The following is a 20,600-nucleotide window of genomic DNA, read 5'->3' on the forward strand; positions in this document are numbered from 1 at the left end:
GGAATCCATTTTACCATCATTTTCCACCCTTTCAATCATTTTTACCCTTACAAACACACTCTCTTACTCCACCTATTTCCATTTTGACTAATGCATGCTACTCTTTCAAATCACCTTAGTCCATGCTTTTGCTTGTATTTTGAGGAGAGGTTGACTATTTTGGGTGAATTTATTATTAGAATTGACAAAGAGGCTATTTTAGGATGACTTGGCTCGTTGGAGTGTTGTTGCTTACATGTAATGTTGTTTCTAGAAGTTTTGTGATGTTGATATTCTAGGGAAAATTCTAATGATGCTATTGTTGTGATGTTGATACCCTGTTGCATAATACTTCATTTTCTTGATGATGTCATCGGGAGTCAACTTAGGATATACTACTTGGTCGTAGTCAACCTAGACCGATGTGCCAACAAAGCGAACTGTCTTTTGACAATACAACTAACTTGCTTGTGATAGTTACAATTCTATGTTGTTGGCTTAACACTAATTAAAGACATTGTTACAACACTCTTTTTATTCTTAGCAAATTAGTTGTAATTTGTTGTACAAGATTATCGGTTTGGACACCCTAAGAATCGAAAGATTCTCATGGCTGATTTTGGTTTTAAGATTAGAAATAATGTATTCTATAATAGAGGATATATTTGCCTCGTGCAGGGGTGGCACTATTGTATTGTGGAGAAATTGCGCATCTGTAACCTTTTAAGATTAATAGAATCTTTCATGGGTTTGTTATTCAACAATATTTTGTTGTCTTAACGTGTGAGTTGTACATTAATAGCTCCCTGCTAAGGAGGAAGGGCCCTCCTCTTTAACAAGGATCATTGTATTAGTAAGGTACTATAGCAGTCTGTTTGATTTCCTCACAATTATGTTTAATAATGTTTAATTGTCACTTTTAGAGACTTCTATTAATGTGTTGTAGTTACTGACTAATTAGTTTATTGAATAGTTGATCTTGATTATTTGTGTAACATCATAATTATTGGATCGATCTGTTTCTCATTGTGTGTTATTAATTAATTTACTGCTGCAATTTCTAAACTTTGTTGAGTAAGAATATTAGATAGACTATTGCATACATGTTATAGTATGTTGCAAAGATTGTTGAATTGATGATTGCAGTGAGTTTATTGGTTGTTTGAGGTTTTATTTGAATGGTTTCTACAATTATTTCTAGGAGTGTTGTTTCCTTTTCTGCAAGTTTGATCTAGAATGATTGATTGATGTTTATTCTAAAAGAGTGATTTTGATTTCAGAACTGTGTGTAGAGTGCTTGGAATGCTTGAAGTGTGACAATGATGATTTCAATGTGCTGAGAGTGAGGAGTTACAATGACTTGAGTTTTTACTATGTGCCATGATCTTAGGGAGTTTGGTATTAAACAATGTTAGTTAATAATTACTAATTGCATATACTTTGCATAATAACATTGGAATAAAATAACCAACCTGGTTGATCATTTATGTGTTTGTGCAATTAATTGGCTCTAACTATAAGACATTTAATTTTCCCAACAGTAAGGCAAGTAGTTCATTTGTTAGTTATATGTCATCATCATGACAAAGTTAATCACAACTCTTAACCTTTAAGCAAAATTTTGACCCATAGCACACTAGTGTTGTAAGCTTTTTATGGCACCAACCTACAACAAACCCAATCCTTGAGTGCATTCTAAGAGTCGGGGCATAAAATTTTACCATATTCCACACTTGATTTGGGGTTCTTGTTTTAAGTTGATTCTCCTTATCAAATGTAATGGTTTAGTTTCCATTACATTTTCCCATCTCACTCTTCATCCACGTGTGTGTGTGTATTGGGATTTAGTGTGATATGCATCTCTGCACTGTTGGAAAAGAAGTATCTAGAGCAATACACATATCCCCTATCACTAGGAACATGATTTTGGTTAGCTACGAAGGATGGGTTATCCCCATGTCATAAGAGGATAAGTTAAAGAGCTTATTCCTTTATCATTGTTAACTTCACAATTTTGAGTGACATGAGGATAACTCGTCCTTCATCACTGACAAAAATAACGTTCCTGGTAATAAGGGCTATGTCTATTGCTGCAACTTATGCTTCTCCAACAATACAAAGTTGCATATTGTACCAAATCTCACTTATTTAGTTGGCATAAGATTACATATTGCACTGATGCCACTTCTTAGGCGACAAAAGATTACATATTTCATGGGTCTAGTCCTTTCTAGTAATATACATCAATTCTTAATTTCAAAAGATATGAGGTTTACTTGTCAATGAAGTCAAGATTGAGCACGAAGGTAGTTCAAGGAAACATAAAGGATTTCCATAGCAAGGATTGGCTTGAATTAATACAAGATTCCCTTACTTAGACAATCCAAGAACCTCCAACTTCAAGAAATAAGGGTTTCATAATGCTTTGGGAAGTTAATTTTCTCATAACATGGTTATCTATATTGTAATGCCCAATTTCCTCCCCTCTTATGATAAAAATGTGTGTATTGCTCATAAAGGCGTCTTTTTTAGTGAGGTTGAGGGAGGTATTCCTTAAAGTGTGTCTCTTTCCAGTAAGTCAAGGGGAACTCAGGCTCATCGCATCAAGAGTAAGATTACCAACAATATTGGTTTAGGTCCTTCAGTTTAAAGTGAGAACTATTCTATAATATAGTTCTTTTGGTTTCGTAGCTGCAGAGCATGAGTTGCTTCAATTGTATGAGTTGAGGAGAGTCAACTCAATTTAGTCTTTCGAGGCAATGGAAAGGTTTCCCAATATGAGACTTGATCATAACCACACAAATGCTCACATGACCAATCTCACCACTTTAATGGTGAAATTCAAGCAAACCCAAGAACCCCCACTAGTGGGTCATGGCATGACATCACCTAACTCTCATTGTCAAGTTGAATTCAAGTTAATGATGTAAAATTATTTACACACCCAAGGCTCATGAACCATGTGGAGATTTCATGTATTGGAAATCCTACATAATAGTATCTCCATGTCCCTTTTTATTATTGGCATTATTTGTTATAGCCCATCTGAAAATGTTTAAGTCAACAATTATTTCCTTTTGGGTATATGTATACATACACAGTTGTAGATGTTGCACAAAATCCCTTACTAATGTGTTGATGGTGCAGGATACCGCCAACATAAGGGGGGTCTCCTCAATGTGATGTCCCAATTAGACCTCACATCGTTTGGAGTAGGAGCACCATCAGAGTATCGACCTGGCCACCATAACTTAAGGTCTGCCTTGGGTAAAAAATGGGTAACATAAGAGATTAACACATAATCTTTGAAATCAACAAGAAAGTTGATACTATGAAACACCGATTGCAATGTGTTAAAGGCCGCTTTCACAGGAGGGGAGACAAAAGCGAGTCTCTAGAAGGAAAGTAATAGTACCATCCCGAGGGAGGCACACGAGAGCAGGAAAAGATCGTTAGTTATCCAACGAAACAATTCACATATACAAAATGATTATTAAAGAGAATACAACACACATTCAACTAAATAAGCACCAAATCCAATGAAGTAGTTCAATTTCTTTAGTACATATGAACATAACATATACTGCAAACATCTAAAGAATAGTCTTAGAATATTCATGATACATGCATGAAAGTGTGTTGGCTCAATGAGATTTTGATTATTAAGTGAAAGATCCATGTACACAGTTAAAATGGTGAGACACTAGCTCCAATACTAGAGCATTGAGTCACTTCTTGCTTCTCCAAGGAATTATCTTCTCTTCTATGCCAAGCTAAATAAGCCAAGGCTAGCTCTCCAAAGTCTTAAGCCTCAAAAATCCCTTTGCTTGAGTTATGAGGTTTCTTTTATAACAAGAGGAATGAACTTTTATATCCCCTACAACTCTTGAGTTACCCTCGTGACTTTTGGACTCCTAAATCACCTTTGATCTTCTATTGACTCTTTTGTCCACATGTGACTTTTCATATTCCACATGTGACTCTTGGACTTCCACACATTTACTTTTTGTCATTTTCCTTTTTAAAATACACTATTACATTCCATGTCATGTGATAAGACACATTGACACATTGAGATGACACTTGTATAAGCCATAACTTGGCAATGATGACATGGAACTTCATGATGATGTGGCAATTCCAAGTTGCTCTCTTTGTTGCTTTATCTTGCATATTCATAATAGATCTGATCTGTACTCTATCTTCACCCTCCAAAAGGTCTTGGATCAATATGGGACCTTCTGAATCATCAATAAATGTCTCATTCTATCATGGTCCAAGATCTGCTTCATGTCCTCGTGATGGTTCTTCTTTGTGCTTCTTCTATTCAAGTGCTTCTTTGTTCCTTGTCCTGTATCTTCCTTGAGCATCACCTTTCGTGTTGAGATGGTACGCATTCGAATGAAGTTCACTCATGGCAAGGCAAAATCAATCACGAAATAACCTATTCTATCTCTACTTTCCTCGTAGAGGAAGCTGCTTGTGATGGGTCTGTGTGAGAGCTGAAAAAGGAAGGCTTGTTAAGGATGACACAGTTGAGCTCAACAATGGGTAAGGGAAGGTACCATTACTCACTAGAACTGTGCCATGCATTATGAGGAGGGGCTCTTAAGGGTCCAACACAGTGGAAAATGTAAGGGACAAGGTCAATGAGCTTACTGACTGAAACTGCGCAGTGCGTAGGGCTCAGGGCAGGAGGAGATAATGTTAGCACAATTGAGCTTCACAGTGACTGAGGAAAGCCCTAATTGTGGACTACAACTATGACATGCGCTCAGGAGGTAGGGCAGAACTCAGTGAATACACAGTGAGGGAGTCTAATGACAAGGGTTAATGGCTTGCTGATTAAAACTGCGACATGCAATATAACTAAGAGCCAAACTTTACGAAGAGCGCAATTTTCTTCAACAATGATCTAGAAAAGGCTCCATTGTCCACTGGAACTGTGACATGACAAAAAGGTAAGCAGAACAAGGCATGGTGCAGATAGGGGTTACAATCAACAATGGGAGCAAGACTAGGCAATGTAACTGCAACATGTGCTGTACTTGAGAGGGAGGTTTCTAGGCTAGTGTAGTTTGCTTCTGCAGTGGCTGATTGTCAACTAGAAATGCGACCTGTGCTTAGGAAGGCCCACTAGAGTAGGAGATTGCGTAGTTCACTGAGGGAGGCAACAAAAGGCAAACCACTTTACCTAGGAGATGCTCACTGCACTATGAGAGAGGAAGGACCTTTGTATGGAGCAGTTTGCTTTTGTAGAGGATCAATATAAATGCTCCATGTGCTATACAATGTAGAGTTGCTCAAATCTCAATGCATGCAACAAGAGTTAAGTGACTTTGATTTGAAGGTTTTCAGCGTGCAACTAAAGGAGCTGACCTTAAGAGAGGCTTAGTGCATAAGTATAAGAGGGAGATATTTTACCAATGAGGCTCACGAATAGGCAATGCTCATCACTTGTTGAAGGATTTATACTTTCATAACTTGCATTGGGCAAGAGGACGAAGAAGAGCTCCATAATGGCTAAGTGTGAGACTAGTAGAGTAAGAAAGAGAAAAGCATATAAACAAGACTCAAACATAGATCACACACATGAATTCCATCAATACAATCCAGGGGTTTGCAAAAGACTCATGAACAACAATCACGCCTTGAAAGGACAACAAAGCGACATTTATTTATAAGTGCGATAGTTGAATCGTATCATTACGACACTTAGAACACAAGTGTCGAATGAGACAAGGAAGTGCACTAATTTGTGGGAATGTGTCTAATGCATATTCTTATGATATATAGGACCATATAATGCAGGAAAATGCATTATAGTCACCCTTAGTAATGTGTAAAGGTGTGACACATACAAGAGTGAAAATAGTTAGAAGCCACACCTGCACTAGTAAGAAAACATGAAAATGACACTTGCAAAAGCTTAAGAAGTTGAAGGAGACACATGCCGAAGCAAAGACAACATGAAAACACCACTTGTTAAAGTGAAATCAAGTAAAAATGACAGTCGTGAAAATGAAAGTGAGACGTGAAAACAAAGGTGCGCAAAAGCGACAGTTGGGAAAACTCACTAGAACGGTGAGAAAAATACAACTGAAAGTGAGAGGGAAACTATCAATGGAGAGTGTGCACTGACTGTCGACATAAGTTGTCTAATGCATTGTACTTAAAGCCTTTTTTCCAAGGTCCACGCAATGCCTAACTAAGCTTGCATAAGAAAGATGCGCTTATGCATTTATGAAGGACCAAGCATGTGAGAGCAAGTGACTTTAACACTTAAAATCCAAGAAGAAGACTTGAATGCTTAGCAAAACATCATTCCACCATGAAGTGACTATGGGACAACAGATTATTAGATCCTTAGTAGGCTCCAAATTCAAGTGTAGACAAAATTTTGGAGCATGTTTATCGCAACATCAACACTTGGCGACACACTCGTAGAACTCCAACTTCTCTGTCTAGATTTTATCCTTTTTTTTTCTCGGTAAAAACTAATTCTATTAAGAGGAAGTATGGTACAGTATGAAGATACATCCAAGAGAAGCAGGAAAACGGGCAGCCGGAAAGGATAGACTATCCACCTCGGCCCCCAAGAGAAACCAAGAAGAGAGCAGTGCTGAACAAGAAGTAACAAGAAGAACAGAGAAACAGAAGCAGAACAAAGGATTCTACCCAACGTGGGTAGAATCAACTATTCGACATTTTTTTCTTTCTTTTTTCCAACTTTGACCCAATCAAGCTGACTCTGCTGAGCTGGTATGATTTGCAAACTGAGCTGGGCAGACGGAGAGGTCTCCTTGTCTGAATCCGAGGGAGAGGACTCATGAGTTCTTTTCTGTGAGTTTGGAGGGACAGAAGAATCCTCAGGACCAGTCGAGGGCGGATCCTGTGCCAGCGATGCTTCCAATCCTTCCGCATCCCCTTCCTCTTCATCTGAGCTAGAGTCAAAATCATCCATGGGAGGAGGATCATGAGGCTTCCAGCTTTTGGATTTCGGCTTAGGATTGGCTTTCTTCTTTTGGGCAGGCATTGAGGGACAAGAGCTCTGAAGGTGCCCTGTGTGATGACAGTTTCGGCAGCGAAAGGTTGTGTTCTCGTAATCCAGGGTCTGAGTCCAATGGAAGTCTCCAATTTTGAGATTAATCTGATCAGGTAGACCTTTGCTCATGTCTATTTCTGCACAGATTCTGGCGAAGGTGTATAAGCCTTTTTCCCCTCTAGAGGTGTCTGTGGCTAGAAAGCGGCCTAGAGTATCACCGATTCCTTGGAATACAACAAAGTGCCAAAGATGCGCCGGGAGATTAGGAAGTCTGACCCAGATGGGGAGCTTGGTGATGATTGCTGTAGAGGGATCGAAATCCGGGAACCAAGGAGTGAGAAATAAACCTGCTGAGCCCCAAAACCATGGGCCTTCAGTTAATGCTTTTTGGTAGTCTTCACTATGAGCAAAGACTACAATGAAGAAACCCTTTGAGAAGAGAAGAACCTTGCAGTTGTTGGTCCAGTTAGATTGAATCCATTGGTAGAGATCTGTTGTGCGTGGCCATAGCCCATTGAACCTGCAAATAATGGCATGCTCTGCATACTTTTGGATTTGCTCATCCAGCGAAGGATGCCTTATTTCAATGGAGGGGGTTTCCTCCAGTTTGTCCACCAAAAAAGGTTTGGGAGTCTAAGCTGGTGGATCTGTTTTCTTGGGCCTCTGAGCATGGACGACATCTTTGTATGAAAAAGTCGCAGCTGAAGAAGACTGTCCAACAGCTCCCCCTCTCAAACGAAGGGTAAAAATGATGGAGGCATTTCTCTTAATGCTGTAAAAAGAAAGGGGGTAAAGATCCTCAAGTTGTTTACCTTCGTGGAGGAGTCGTTGCGATGCAAAGGGAATCCCTAGCCTAAATTCCAGGATTTGCTTGAGGTCCTGCACTAGATCCGAAGAGCTTACCCATTGTAGCAGAGTTTTGCCAGAAAGGAGCACGATCTGGATCTGGAATGAGGCGGAGTGATCAGACTTCTGCTTTCCTCTGCAGATCTGAGACGAGAGGAAGCTGGTGCTTTGGAGGGCGACCTTTTCCTGAACAGGCCGCAGGGGCTTGTGATAAGATGAGGTGAGAGTCCAATGGTTATTGGGTTTGTCATTTCTTTCCGCCCATAAGAGATCCCAGATGCTCCTTCCAGGCAGATCCAGGAAGCTGAGAGAGTTCTGAATATGAGATACAGAGTATCGATTATTCTGGGGAGGCAGAGCACGGCTTTTGTTAACCCTAGCTGGATTTTCTTCTTCTTCTGAGCGGATCCGGTGCGAATTGCTGGATGATCTTCGACATCTGCATCCGACGACCAACACAGCCTCGGCCTCTCCGGTGGCGCTCGATTTCCCCTGTTGTTGATTCTTTACAGGGTAAGCAATACCGAAGCTTTTGTCATTCAAAAGCGAAAGGCAAAACTTATCGGCAGTTGCAGGCCCTTCATATGATTTTTCCTGGACCTCTGCGACTGCAATTTTGCTTTTGCCGGGGGTATCCGTGGATAGGCGGCGCCATTGGTGGGAGCGGGGGTTCGACTTTAGTCGCCCCATACCAAAAACCCTAGCACCAGAAACCCTAAACGATTCACTTCGTCCCTCCACTGCCATCGCTCTCCTAGTTTTTTCTTTCAAATACCGAGGCCATCGATCGTCTAGATTTTATCCTTAAGTGCAAGGTCTCATCATATTAGGAAGTATTGATTCATTGTGTGAATCGCCTTGTCTTCCCCATTTGACCTGGTTATAGATATAGTCTCCTCTATTCCTTTCCTCGGTTAACACATTCACAAAGCTTGCCATATCACAATTATTTCGATCTGGGAGAAGGGTAATATGTAGTTGCGAGTTTAAGATAATCAGAGATTGAGTTTTCATCTCAATGTAGAAACAAACATGCAACTCAATTAATTAAGTCAAATGTAATGGCTTCTCTATTGCAAAAGAAACACATTGTTGGTAGCAATGTGCATAGGCCAAAATACATGTAGAGGGAAAATGACAATCACCAAAATGCAAAAAAATAAGTAAAGCAATTCTTCCACTCCAACAAATTTGTTTAAAATTTCTAATGCCATTACTTGTTGGCATGAAGGAGATTAGTGTTACGTTTAATCTTAATACAAGAGTTGTGCATGCATTCACTTTGACAAGGAATCCAACATGACCATGAAAGTTCCATATATAATGCTCACTAAGTACCACAACAATGCTAACAAACACCTGGAAAAGACCATCTTTATCCTTATTGTTATCTTCACATTTAAATATAAAAATAAAACAAATTTCCCACTTTTATTTTCACAGCTACACGAATGAATAAAACAAATATCATCAAATATTTTCACATGTAGAATGAATGAGCAAAACAAATATCATCAAAATTTTCCTTTTATTTTCATTGCGTCGAGAGGCACTCTACAACCCATTATGAGGGAGACGTTGTCACGTTACATTAAAAAATAATAAAACAATACTTAGATTAACAAACTAAGAAATAGTAATAACAAAAAAAAAAATGTTCACCATAAATAAGATTTTCAATTTCTATCCTAAATTTACCTCAAATTTATATAAGGAGATAATGTAATTCCAAGTAAAAAAAATAAATTACCTTTTAATATGAGGGAGTTGTGTATTAAAAATGTATTAATAATAAAAATATATTTTAGTGTAAAGCATGAATAAATAGTTTCAATGTACATATTAAATAACATAAGTTTATATTAACTTAATATTGAGAAAAATAAAATAATTTAATTAATTAATTAATTATATATATATATATATATATATATATATTCCCTTTCTATTTGAGGAAGATGAGGAAGATGTTGGGAATCATGATTGTCGTTAGACCAAAACCCGCAGGTGTTAGGCAACGATTGCATCGCCAAATATAAGGATCCACGAGAGGAAGTTAGTCCATGCCACGAAACAGACAAGGAGTGTTGGTTTATCCCATGTCCAACAATCTTCTCCCCAACGCGAGCTAGATGTGTATCGGACTCGTGATCTACACTCTGATACCACTTGTTGGGAATCACGATTGCTGTTAGACCAAAACTCGCAGGCATTAGTCAACGATCACATCACTAGAGATAAGGATCCATGAGAGGCGGTTAGTCCATGTCACGAAACACACAGGGAGCATTGGCTTATCCAATGTCCAACAAAAGATGTATAATTTACTATTCTTAATATGAAGTTGATAACATTTAAGAAATATTATTAACAAAAAAAATGTTTAATGTGAGTTATAAATCAAATATTTCAATATGCATGCTAAGTAAAAGATTTTAACATCAAATGAGAAAAAAAAGTGACAAAGTTCTTATTCCATTAATAAATGCTTTCTAATTCAAATATGAGAAAAATTTGTAATTCCTCCAATATTTAATATTAAGTTCTTATATATATATATATATATATATATATATATAACCTTGAGGAACCGACACCTGACACATAACTACTCGTAACTACTAGTGAACATCTGGGGGGTTACGATATGTCATACTCTTTGTAGCCCGAGTCACAATAGGGGGGATTTGAACTTGGGTCTTTCAAGTTTCAATGATTTCACATTTATATAAACCAATTAAGGTGCCCGAGATTATTGAATGATTTTTAATTGAGATATAAATATATATATATATATATTTTTAATAACCAATTGAGGTGCCTTGAGATTATTGAACAATTTGTAATTAAGATATAAATATATATTTTTAATTGTATTTAAGCATATTATATTAAGAAAATTGCAATAAAGTAACAAAAAACTTACATCATATCTATGTTTCAAATGATCCATTTTAGTCCTCGATTTACCAAGCATAGAGAGGAATTAAACCTCTTGAGGTGTAAACCTCTTTTAAAGTGAAAATAAATTTGATCCCTCATGGCCCTTAGTAGATCTAGAGTTAAGATGGATCCAAGCTAGTATTATATGGATATATGTTTTCTACTTTCAAATGTGAGAGGCATGTATTAACATTTTAATGTGGAGAATCTAAATCATAAATAAAATATTTTAATGTTAATTATGCATATATTATATAAAATAAGTGTTTTTTTATTAGTTAAAACATTTTATTAGTGTATTTCTCAAAATTAAAGTAGATCATCTTAACTCTAAATTTACGAAGAGTTTAGAGGAATCAAATCTCTAAAAGTATAAACCTTTTTCCAAATTTTACCCCAAAAAATGCAATTTTTTTAATGATAAATTTAATCCTACACTTAATAAAGGAGTTGTCTTTAGTGAGACTTTTTGGAAGCTTTTCTGGTCAAATTTCTCTAAAATCTGGCAGCAATTTATTGAAATCGCAAGTTTGATAGCTAATTTCTGCACAATTAAAGCGTCCTAGGGGTTTTTCTGGGTGCTGAATCCAAATACACAGTTAAAAAACCATTTTAAATAATACAAATTAAGATTTAACCTCAATTTTTTGCCCCGGATTCCATCACCAGAATCTTCAAAAGGTCGCACTAAAGACAACTCCCTTAATGAATCCATAATTAAAAAAAATATAATATATTGTATCTATACCTATTACCAAATATAACTCAAAGAAAAAAAACATAACCCCTAAAGAGAAAATGGTAGGGTAAAAGTAAAAGCCCATAAGGGACTCCTCGATTTTAAGAGCCTTGTAAGGATTAATCCATTTTACACATAATTCCCTCATTCCCGTTAGTAAACCAAACACCCAATGGCCCTCACCTCATGAGTACCCTGCCAAGTTCTTGAATTTTCAGATTGAATTTATTAATTTTCATTCCCATTGAATTTCCCAATTTTCATTAGATCACTCTATCTATAAAAGTGCCAATGAGAGTCTCATGGGAGAGCGTCCATATCGATTAGAGCTCCCATGAAGGCAAAGCCCAGACGAGTCTCAACGGTGATTCTCAGTAGCCAAAAATCATTTTCCTTTCTCAACGGTGATTCTCAGTAGCCAAAAATCATTTTCCTTTCTCAACGGTGATTCTCAGTCGCCAAAAATCATTTTCCTTTTCAGATGCCTGTCATCCAGTTTGAATGCTTTTCTTTTCTTTCACTTAAATACAGTCTCGTCCTTCAGACAAGCTACGATGCCTTAGATCCGTTATCATTCTACATTTATTTCAAGAACAACTACTATTTCCACACTAAACTATTCTGCGAATGCAGGGGCTTGCACTAGGGTTTTTTGATCACGCACAAATGGCCAAGATGTATCACGGAGTTCGTAATATAGTTGTGTAGATATACAAAAGATCCTGAGGGAGAGTTGCGAGCTCATAATTCGTCGAGCTGGTAGGATTTCTGTCATTTTTCTTTTCAATTCTTACGAATTTGGAGAATTGGACATAATAGAGCCTCTTGGACTCGTAAACACCGATGAACTAGGGAGAAATGGATGAAACCTTTTTCTGCCAACAAATATTAAAATATATGAATGAGGTTAAGGGAACGTCCAACTGCATCAGGTTTATTGTATAAGGAATATAAATAGGAGCCCGAGACAGTAACCTAACACTTAACACAGATAAAAGGTCTCCAAATAATAACGAACCGGGCTGGACGAACATTTGTCTGTCTCGAGTTCGAATTCCCTTCCCCTTGAAATCCAGAGGAAACCACAAGAAACGCCAAAATCAACAGAGTCAGGTAAATAAGAAGAATACATTAAACAAGAGCTGGGTACATTTCTTGGAATTTTAATTATACTGTTGATGTTGCTTCTAGTTAGGAGGTTTGAAACTGAGGCAAAGTGCAGCTAGGGTTGTAGAGAATTTAGATATTTTAAACAGAATATTCCTCCAAAGCCAGCTTCATCAACCTCATCTTTTCTTCAGCGAAACTTTAATTCTCCCACAGCCGGAGGACTGGAGTCTTCTGAAGTGAACTTGAATATTCAATGTAGAGCCACGACTGCTCGCCTCCATGCCCTATCCACACTCTGGAGGCAAGAACGCCTTGACTCTCACCAGGGTTCTTTGACTTGACTCCCAAGGCAATGCAATGGCACAGCCAATGCCCTTTTGATAGCCATGGGTGGTAGGAGAGCTGTTGCAATGGGTCCCTTGCAACCCCTTGGCCAGTCCAGCCTTTTCCAGCCCGTGGCACTCTCCCAAAAGGACATCATCATGATGCTCAGCATCGGTGAAGTTACTGTGCTCGGCAATATTGCAGACTCTTTCAGTGACCCAGAATCTCAAACTAAGACTAGTCCTCTCTCTGCAATGCATTCCCATTCTTTTTGATGATTTTCTTATACATTGTTTAGGCTTTTCTTCATTGGTTAAACCCTTGTTTTTTCCCTTCATTGTCTTCATTCATTTTTGTTAGCTTAGATATGTTTCTTCTTTATGAGATACGCTAGGCGCTCCTTACTTTGTTATTTGTATGGCCTGTACTCTTGAGCCCATTAATCTTTATTTTTGGTTGAGTGACATTAATTCATAATTTCATTTCATTTTATTTTATTTTGTCATCAGAATTGTCAGCATATGATTCAATGCTAAAGCTGATCTTACTTGACAGGTCACATAAAACTTGACGGAGCTGAATGTTTTAAATTTGAAGGCCAGCATTTTATTCCTGTAAACATCATGAGTGCTGAACCTTTCAAGCGGTACATTTAGCACAACCTTGTAATTTCATATGTATATGAGTTTTTAGAAGATTCTTTCAGAATTATACTTAATCTTTTGCCATTGATTTTAAGAATTCTTTCAATAGTTCCTGATGTTTTTCGGAATTTATTATTTATTCCTTATAAGTATTCTGAAATTCAAGAAATTGCAGTGGTGCAAGCAGTGCCTTTTTGATATTTTCCACTATGCCTTTTGTGATTATGGTTACTTTCAAACTTTCTTTTAAGAGAATATACCTCTATTATGTTCGCTTTCTATATTTCAAATGCCCTTAGTTTCCAGTCGTTTGTTTTCAAATTCAAACTGATCAGTATCACTTGTCAGCATTGCCTATTTTTCTGTAATTATTGAATGCACTTATTGAACAGGTTGGTAAGGCTTGTTGCAAGGGCCTTCTATGATGATATCCCTACAAGAGCAGAAAATCAACCGAAATCTGGCAGGAGCGATAACAGAGGAATGGCAGTTGTGGTCCTTGATGCTTTAACAAGGTACTCCCTGCTTATGTAGATGAACATTGTAGATTCCTCACTTGCATACGGTGAAAGTTTGCAATGTTGCTATCGTATGTCGTTTTACATCTCAAATTAACAATTTAGTTGCAAATTGCAATTATACATCATTGAAGTGCAAAATGTAATAAGTTGATGTGGAAAAACAATATTATAATTTCTGTAGTCTGCATGGATATTTAAAAGGTAACTTTGCACTACACTGAGGATGTTGATGAGTTGGCCAAAGAATGGACTGAATTTGTGAATCATGCTTTGGCATCTAGACATGTTCATGCAATGGATGTTACTTTGTACAAGGACCTTCTCCTAACCATTTGAGGGTTAGAATTTTAGAGGGTCTTTGGTTAAACTGCAATAGTATCTTTACTTTGCAATTTTTCTCCCTAGAAAAGGTTTCAATCATTCCCAACCCATGCATTTTCTTATGGACGAATGATCAATGGCTACATTTCATTCATGTTACAACAAGTTTCCACTATGTGGGGATGCATAATTGGAGGACCCCTCCATATATCAGGGGGCCACATGGGTTAGGACATAGTATCTAATGGATCATTGTATTTCTTATGTCATATCCAAAAGTACTGTATAAGAGGAAACAAACTCAAAATGAAATACAACGAAATGTCATGATTCAGAATAATATGAAGTTATAAGTTTGAAGTTTGTACTTACGAAGACTCAAGAACAATATTAATTATAAAACATTTATTAGTTCTGAGGGAAGAATCATACATGTAAAATAATCTATGTAGTCGCTAGCTAGACTGAATTAGCTCATGTTTGACCTTATACTTCCATGTGCTAGAAGACTGCTCCAGTGTCATGAGCCAACATCGATTTTTGTCACAATCCTTTTCATGCTGAACTAGACTGAATGGATCTCATACCAATATCCACTGATGCTCCATCCAGCTTCATCACCATTTTCTGTCTGGGCAGCATAATCTAGACCGATATCCAATGAAAACACTCTGGCAATCCATTGCTATTATGAATTTTCAGCTACCAAGCCACTGATCAGCATCATCTAGATCGATATCCAATGAAAATAGGCTGGAAATCCACTGTTGTTGAGAATTTTGAGCTACCAATCCACTGGCTAGCTCCAAACCAGTGCCTAGCACTAGCAATCACACTTGCAAATGTTCATTATGATTTGTTTTAGGGTTATAGAGTATAGAAGGTTTTGTGGTACCCATTAGAAAATGGTTGAATACTAAGTTGCACAATATGGGGAATTGGGAATGCGTATATGAAATGGGAATGCGCTGGAGACGTGATCCCCCAAAAATTACGAAATGGGGAATGCGTATCCGAACTGGGTATGCATTGGAAATGTAACCCCCCAAAAATGAGGAAACATGGAAACATGATACACACATACACACACACACATTTCAGAAAATTAGAAAGCATTCAAGTTTTAATTTTTAACATTATAATTTAGAATACAAGTATAGATTCAAGATTAGCTATATATCCAAAATTAGCCTCTACATATCAGCCTTAAAGACTACAATGTTTCATGTATGAACTATGAACAATGAACATAGAAGTTAGTAAAGCCTATAGGGCCAAGGCTAATAGTCATCATCATCTTCTTCATATTCATCATGGAAAATAGAAGAAGAAGCACATTTAGCAGTGGAAGGTGGATTTGTAGAAGTATTTTGAATTCCACTTTGAGGTTCATCAATATTGAATGTAGCAGGATAGATGTCCAAGTTAGGACTTTCAGGATCTACATCCCATTCTTTATAGGGCCCACTAATATACTATGGAACCCTACAAGATGCGAGGCAAAGGCTGGAATGTACGTAAACAAGATCCTCAACCTTCTGCGAACTCAACTTGTTTTGCTTCACCGAATGAATAAAACCATAGGTGCTCCAATTTCTTTTTGTTGATTAAGAGCTTGCCACTTGTGAAAGAATATGAATAGCAATGCTTTGCAGATGTACACCACTTGCTCCTTTGTTGAGTTCTCAATTCTTCCTAGCTTAAGTTTCAAACAATGCGAGGAGAAATGAAAGGGATAACCTCTTTTATAAGAATTTTTTAATTCCTATATATATAATAGTAATGAGAATCTTTGGAGGATATATGCACTTGTGAAAGAATATGAATAGCAATGCTTTACAGATGTACACCACTTGCTCCTTTGTTGAGTTCTCAATTCTCCCTAGCTTAAGTTTCAAACAATGTGAGGAGAAATGAAAGGGATAACCTCTTTTATAAGAAATTTTTAATTCCCATATATATAATAGTAATGAGAATCTTTGGAGGATAGATATATATATAATAGTAATGCAAATCTCTGGAGTATTGGTAACTTCGAAAAATTAGTTGCCGCTATTACACTAGATAGAATTCTTTCATAAATGCCACTAATGGGCTACAACATGTCTCTGGAGACTTGAACCCACACAGTTGGGGAAACAAATTGTTCATCAAACCACTCAAGCTAAGATCCTTTGACAAATATTGAAAAGAATATTATTAAAAGCAATTTATTGTATTAAATTAATTTGTAAATGATTTATTTTTATTTTTATTTTTCTGTGGTTTCCAAGCAAAATTGGGATCCTCCTGTCTTAGTTAATGTGTTGAAACCAGCGTTTTAAAATTTGGCTGAACCGAATCAGATTTGGCAAGCCGACCGAGTCGGACCCCTGGTAGGGCTAACTTGATAGAAAAACCGGTTTGGTGGCCGGTTTGTTACCTAGTCAGCCGAATCGAGCCAGACCCTTGGCCGGTTTGTTAAGGTGTTGCGGTTGGTGGATGGGGAAAGATTGGCTATGGGCTTCATTTATGAGGATATTGATCAAGCAAAGGAGAAAATAAAGGCAACATACAAGGATAGAGTGGCTAAGTATGGGCCCATTTGGGAAATCATTGATAAAAGATGGAACAATCAACTCCATTGCCCTATACATGCAGCTGGGTTTTTTCTGAACCCAAGGTATCATTATAAAGCTCTGGACGCAGAAGCTTCACTAGGGAGGTTAGCAGTAGCCAGTGGTATTGGTGCCTAGTGATGTTTTACAATTTACTTTATTGTAGAGGCCATTTAGAGCCTCCTTGGTTATGTGTTTTTGTTTTGATCTCTATATCATGTATGTATTGGATAGTGCACTGGGTGCCATTTTGATATAATGGATATATTCATGAGCCTACTTTGATCATATGTTGTCTTCTCTCTATATTCTAATGCATTGTGTTTGGAAACATGAATGAAAATCTTTAAAGTTATGTTTTTTCATAAAAAAAAATATTTAATGTGTTTTTTACAACGACCGAGTCATTGAAATCAAACCAATCGAGTCGATACCGAGTCGGAGTTGGAGTTGACCCTTGGCCGGTTTTGAACCCGAGTCAGAGTTTTAAAACATTGGTTGAAACACATTGTATGACCATGGAAACACGCTATATGGCTACAGAAACATGCTACACTGTAGTGTTCCTAACTAAAAAATTCAGTGATAAACAAAGCAAACAGACAAACCAATATCCATAAATGAGATGCAATCAATAAACACCCATGAAAACGCTGGAAATAGAGAACTTCTGAGCCACTTTATTAAATCTTCATGGACCAAATACAACAGTGATGGGACGGTGCACTTGGGTTTGTCTCCAAGGACAAGCGTGACGTACCTAGGTGAGCAAATGATGATCTGAAGGTTGCCCATTTGCTGCTCCAGAAGTGATCTATGTTGCCTAGAAACTGCACTGTCTGCTGGGAAGGATGTGCTGAAACCCCTGCTTCCCTTGCTCAGAAAATTCGACAACTTCAGTTCCCGGATCCACAACCAAAACCTACCAAAACCTAGGAAGGGTTTGGCCTAGTTTAGACCCCTGAAAATCGACCTCCAAGGAGCACATCCTCCTCCTCACGCTGGCAAACTCGGCCTGTCTGAAATGGGCTGGGAAAGCTCTCCAAATTTGCCCCAAACAATGAGATGTTGTCCCCTATGGATTTCCACCCTTCTCCCAACTGATCCCAGCTATGTAGCTCTCTCCCCCACCTCCCACATGAGCCCAATCTGGCCCTCTGCGCAGTCCATCAAGGCTGAAAATCGAACTACTCAAATGCAACAACCTCCTACTCCAAAACTCCTCCCAAAGGCTGGTGCTTAGATATACTCCAGCTCTCCAAGTTTTCCCGGCAAATGCTGCCCGGACGAACCCCCAATTACCTCTGTGTGCCTCCCTCTCTATGTGCTCCAGAAATACGCTCTGCTGGTCTGTGGGTTGAGTGGTATGGCCACAAATCTCCCCCGGTGCTCCTCAAGGTAATCTGAAATGCCTTCCTAGGATGGCACTCGTAGTCTCGGAAGGTAAGGTTGAATCTCTTGCCTGAGGGACTCGATGCTAAACAACCAATTAACTCCGCTAAGCAGCTTGAGCAAACACAAGTAAGTTCGATGTGCAAGAATGAATGTCTCAATTGAGGAGCTCTTCCTCCTTATATCTTCGTGGGCCTTCCTTTCCTCATGTGGGCTCCTCTCCAAGTCATTCGATTTGCCCAAGTGCCCAAGTGCGTTTTTCCATGTGTGTGGCCCCCACCTTCCACTAGCAATCTAATTCAACCTTCCTTTCTCCTAAGTTCCTAAGTCAAAATTGTTGGGTTCTTTTACTTATCAAAATTTATGTAAAATTGCGGAGAGACCAAAACCTGTTACAAATTTATTTGGGAAGGGACATGACAGTCCTCCCCACCCAAATGTTGCTTGCCCTCAAGCAACTTTAGTGCTGGGTGCTCCAGAATGTGCTCACCCTCCCATGTGGCATCCTCATTTGGCAGGTTCTTCCAATGCACCAAAAACTCCCTAATGGTCATGCTCCTCAGCTTCCTCTCCCAGGTCTCCAAAATGGCCTCAGTCTCCAAAACCATATGGCCCTCAACATCTAGTGGGGGTAACTCTACTGTTGCTATCACCTGTTGTCCCAACACCTTTTTGAGGCATGAGACATGGAAGATGTTGTGAATTCTGCTCCCTTGAGGCAGCTCCAGCTCGTAGGCCACCTCTCCAACTCGTTTGACCACCCTGAACGACCCATAAAAACATGGCTGTAGCTTCTTGGCCCCTTTTTGCTTCAAGGTGGATTGTCTGTATGGCTGTAACCAGAGATACACCAAATCCCCCTCCTCAAAGTGCCTCTCAGTTTGGTGCCTGTCAGTGTACATCTTCCGCTGATTTTATGTTGTCACTAAGTTGTCACTGAGAGCCTTGAGGATGTCTTGGCTCTTTAGGATCCAGTCTTTGGCCTTTGGGGCCCGACTGTCTCCAAAAACAATGTCAACGAAAGATAATGCATCATAACCATACAAGGCACGAAAAGGAGTCATACCGATGGACATGTGATGGGTGGTGTTGTAGCAATACTCGCCCAAGTGCAGCCACTGAATCCAAGCCCTCTGCTGCCCAGTCACATAGTTCCTAAGGTACCCCTCCAGCCATTGATTAACTCGCTCGGTCTGGCCATTTGTCTGGGGGTGGTAGCTCGTGCTAGGGGTGAGCTCAGTACCAACCAATCTGAAGAGCTCCTGCCAGAATCCTCCCATGAACCTGCTGTCCCGGTCACTCACGATGTTCTTAGGAAGCCCATGCAACCGGAAAACCTCCCTGAAGAACAGCTCTGCAACCTATGAAGCCGAATACTGGGTCGGGATGGCGAAAAAGTGGGCATACTTAGTCAACCGATCAACCACTACATAGATGCAATCCTTGCCCTGTACTGTGGGGAGCCCAGTGATGAAGTCCATGGAGATACTCTCCCATTTCCCCTCAGGGATGGGGAGTGGCTGCAATAACCTGGCGGGGTGAATTAGTTCCCCTTTGTTCCTCTGACATGCCTCACACTCTTGTACGTGCCTCAACACTATGTTTTTATGAACCCTTGATGACTTGACAATGGCGAGTCATGTGCTGCTTGGAGCACTCTCTCCCTCAACTGCGAGTTGGGAACCAAAAATATGCGCCTCTTCTAATAGATGACCTCGTCTATCACTCGGTAACACTCATCTCTTGGGTCCCCTCCAGAATCTCGCATGCCCTCTTGTCCTTGGAATACTCTACCAACAGTGGGGCCTTCCAATCATGGCAAATGCTCATGAGTGAGAGGCTTGCGGGTTTCCTGGATAGGGTATCAACCACTATGTTGTTTTCCCCCCCCACATACTCTATGTCAAAATCATAGGCCTTCACCATGCTGACCCATCTCTGCTATCTGTCATTGAGGCCTTGCTGCCCCATGAAGTGATGAAGACTGTTGTGATCAGTCTTCACTCGGAATCTGTTACCCACCAAATATTGCCGAAATTTGGCCAAGGCATGCATGATGGGCAACATCTCCTTGTCATATATAGAATATGACCTCTATGGGATAAGAACGTCTAACTCTCGAAAGCAATGGGGTGCCCG

General features: G+C 39.0%; 2 protein-coding genes across 4 annotated transcripts in view; one reads left to right on the forward strand and one right to left on the reverse strand.

Annotated features, from left to right (window-relative positions):
* The window catches only part of LOC149190051 (kinesin-like protein KIN-13A), a 68,556-nt gene extending 59,939 nt beyond the window's left edge, over window positions 1-8,617 (reverse strand). Inside the window, exon 1 of the mRNA XM_089410421.1 lies at window positions 7,928-8,617. Within this exon, the coding sequence (XP_089266547.1) occupies window positions 7,928-8,617 (690 nt within the window). The remainder of the gene's footprint in view (window positions 1-7,927) is intronic.
* Window positions 8,618-11,752: 3,135 nt separating this feature from the next.
* LOC149190052 (uncharacterized) overlaps window positions 11,753-20,600 on the forward strand; it is a 206,981-nt gene continuing 198,133 nt past the window's right edge. For 2 of the 3 annotated variants that reach the window (XM_089412006.1, XM_089412008.1), the window contains exons 1-4: window positions 11,753-11,996; window positions 12,186-12,311; window positions 13,542-13,632; window positions 14,023-14,145. In XM_089412006.1, the coding sequence (XP_089268132.1) occupies window positions 13,610-13,632; window positions 14,023-14,145 (146 nt within the window). In that variant the 5' untranslated portion in view covers window positions 11,753-11,996; window positions 12,186-12,311; window positions 13,542-13,609. The remainder of the gene's footprint in view (window positions 11,997-12,185; window positions 12,312-13,541; window positions 13,633-14,022; window positions 14,146-20,600) is intronic. The other variant, XM_089412007.1, reaches the window with a different exon arrangement.

The sequence above is a fragment of the Pinus tabuliformis genome, chromosome 3_1 (genome assembly GCF_031772625.1).
Source record: "Pinus tabuliformis cultivar Carrire ecotype Pingquan chromosome 3_1, CPIR1, whole genome shotgun sequence".
Classification (NCBI taxonomy): Eukaryota; Viridiplantae; Streptophyta; class Pinopsida; order Pinales; family Pinaceae; genus Pinus; species Pinus tabuliformis.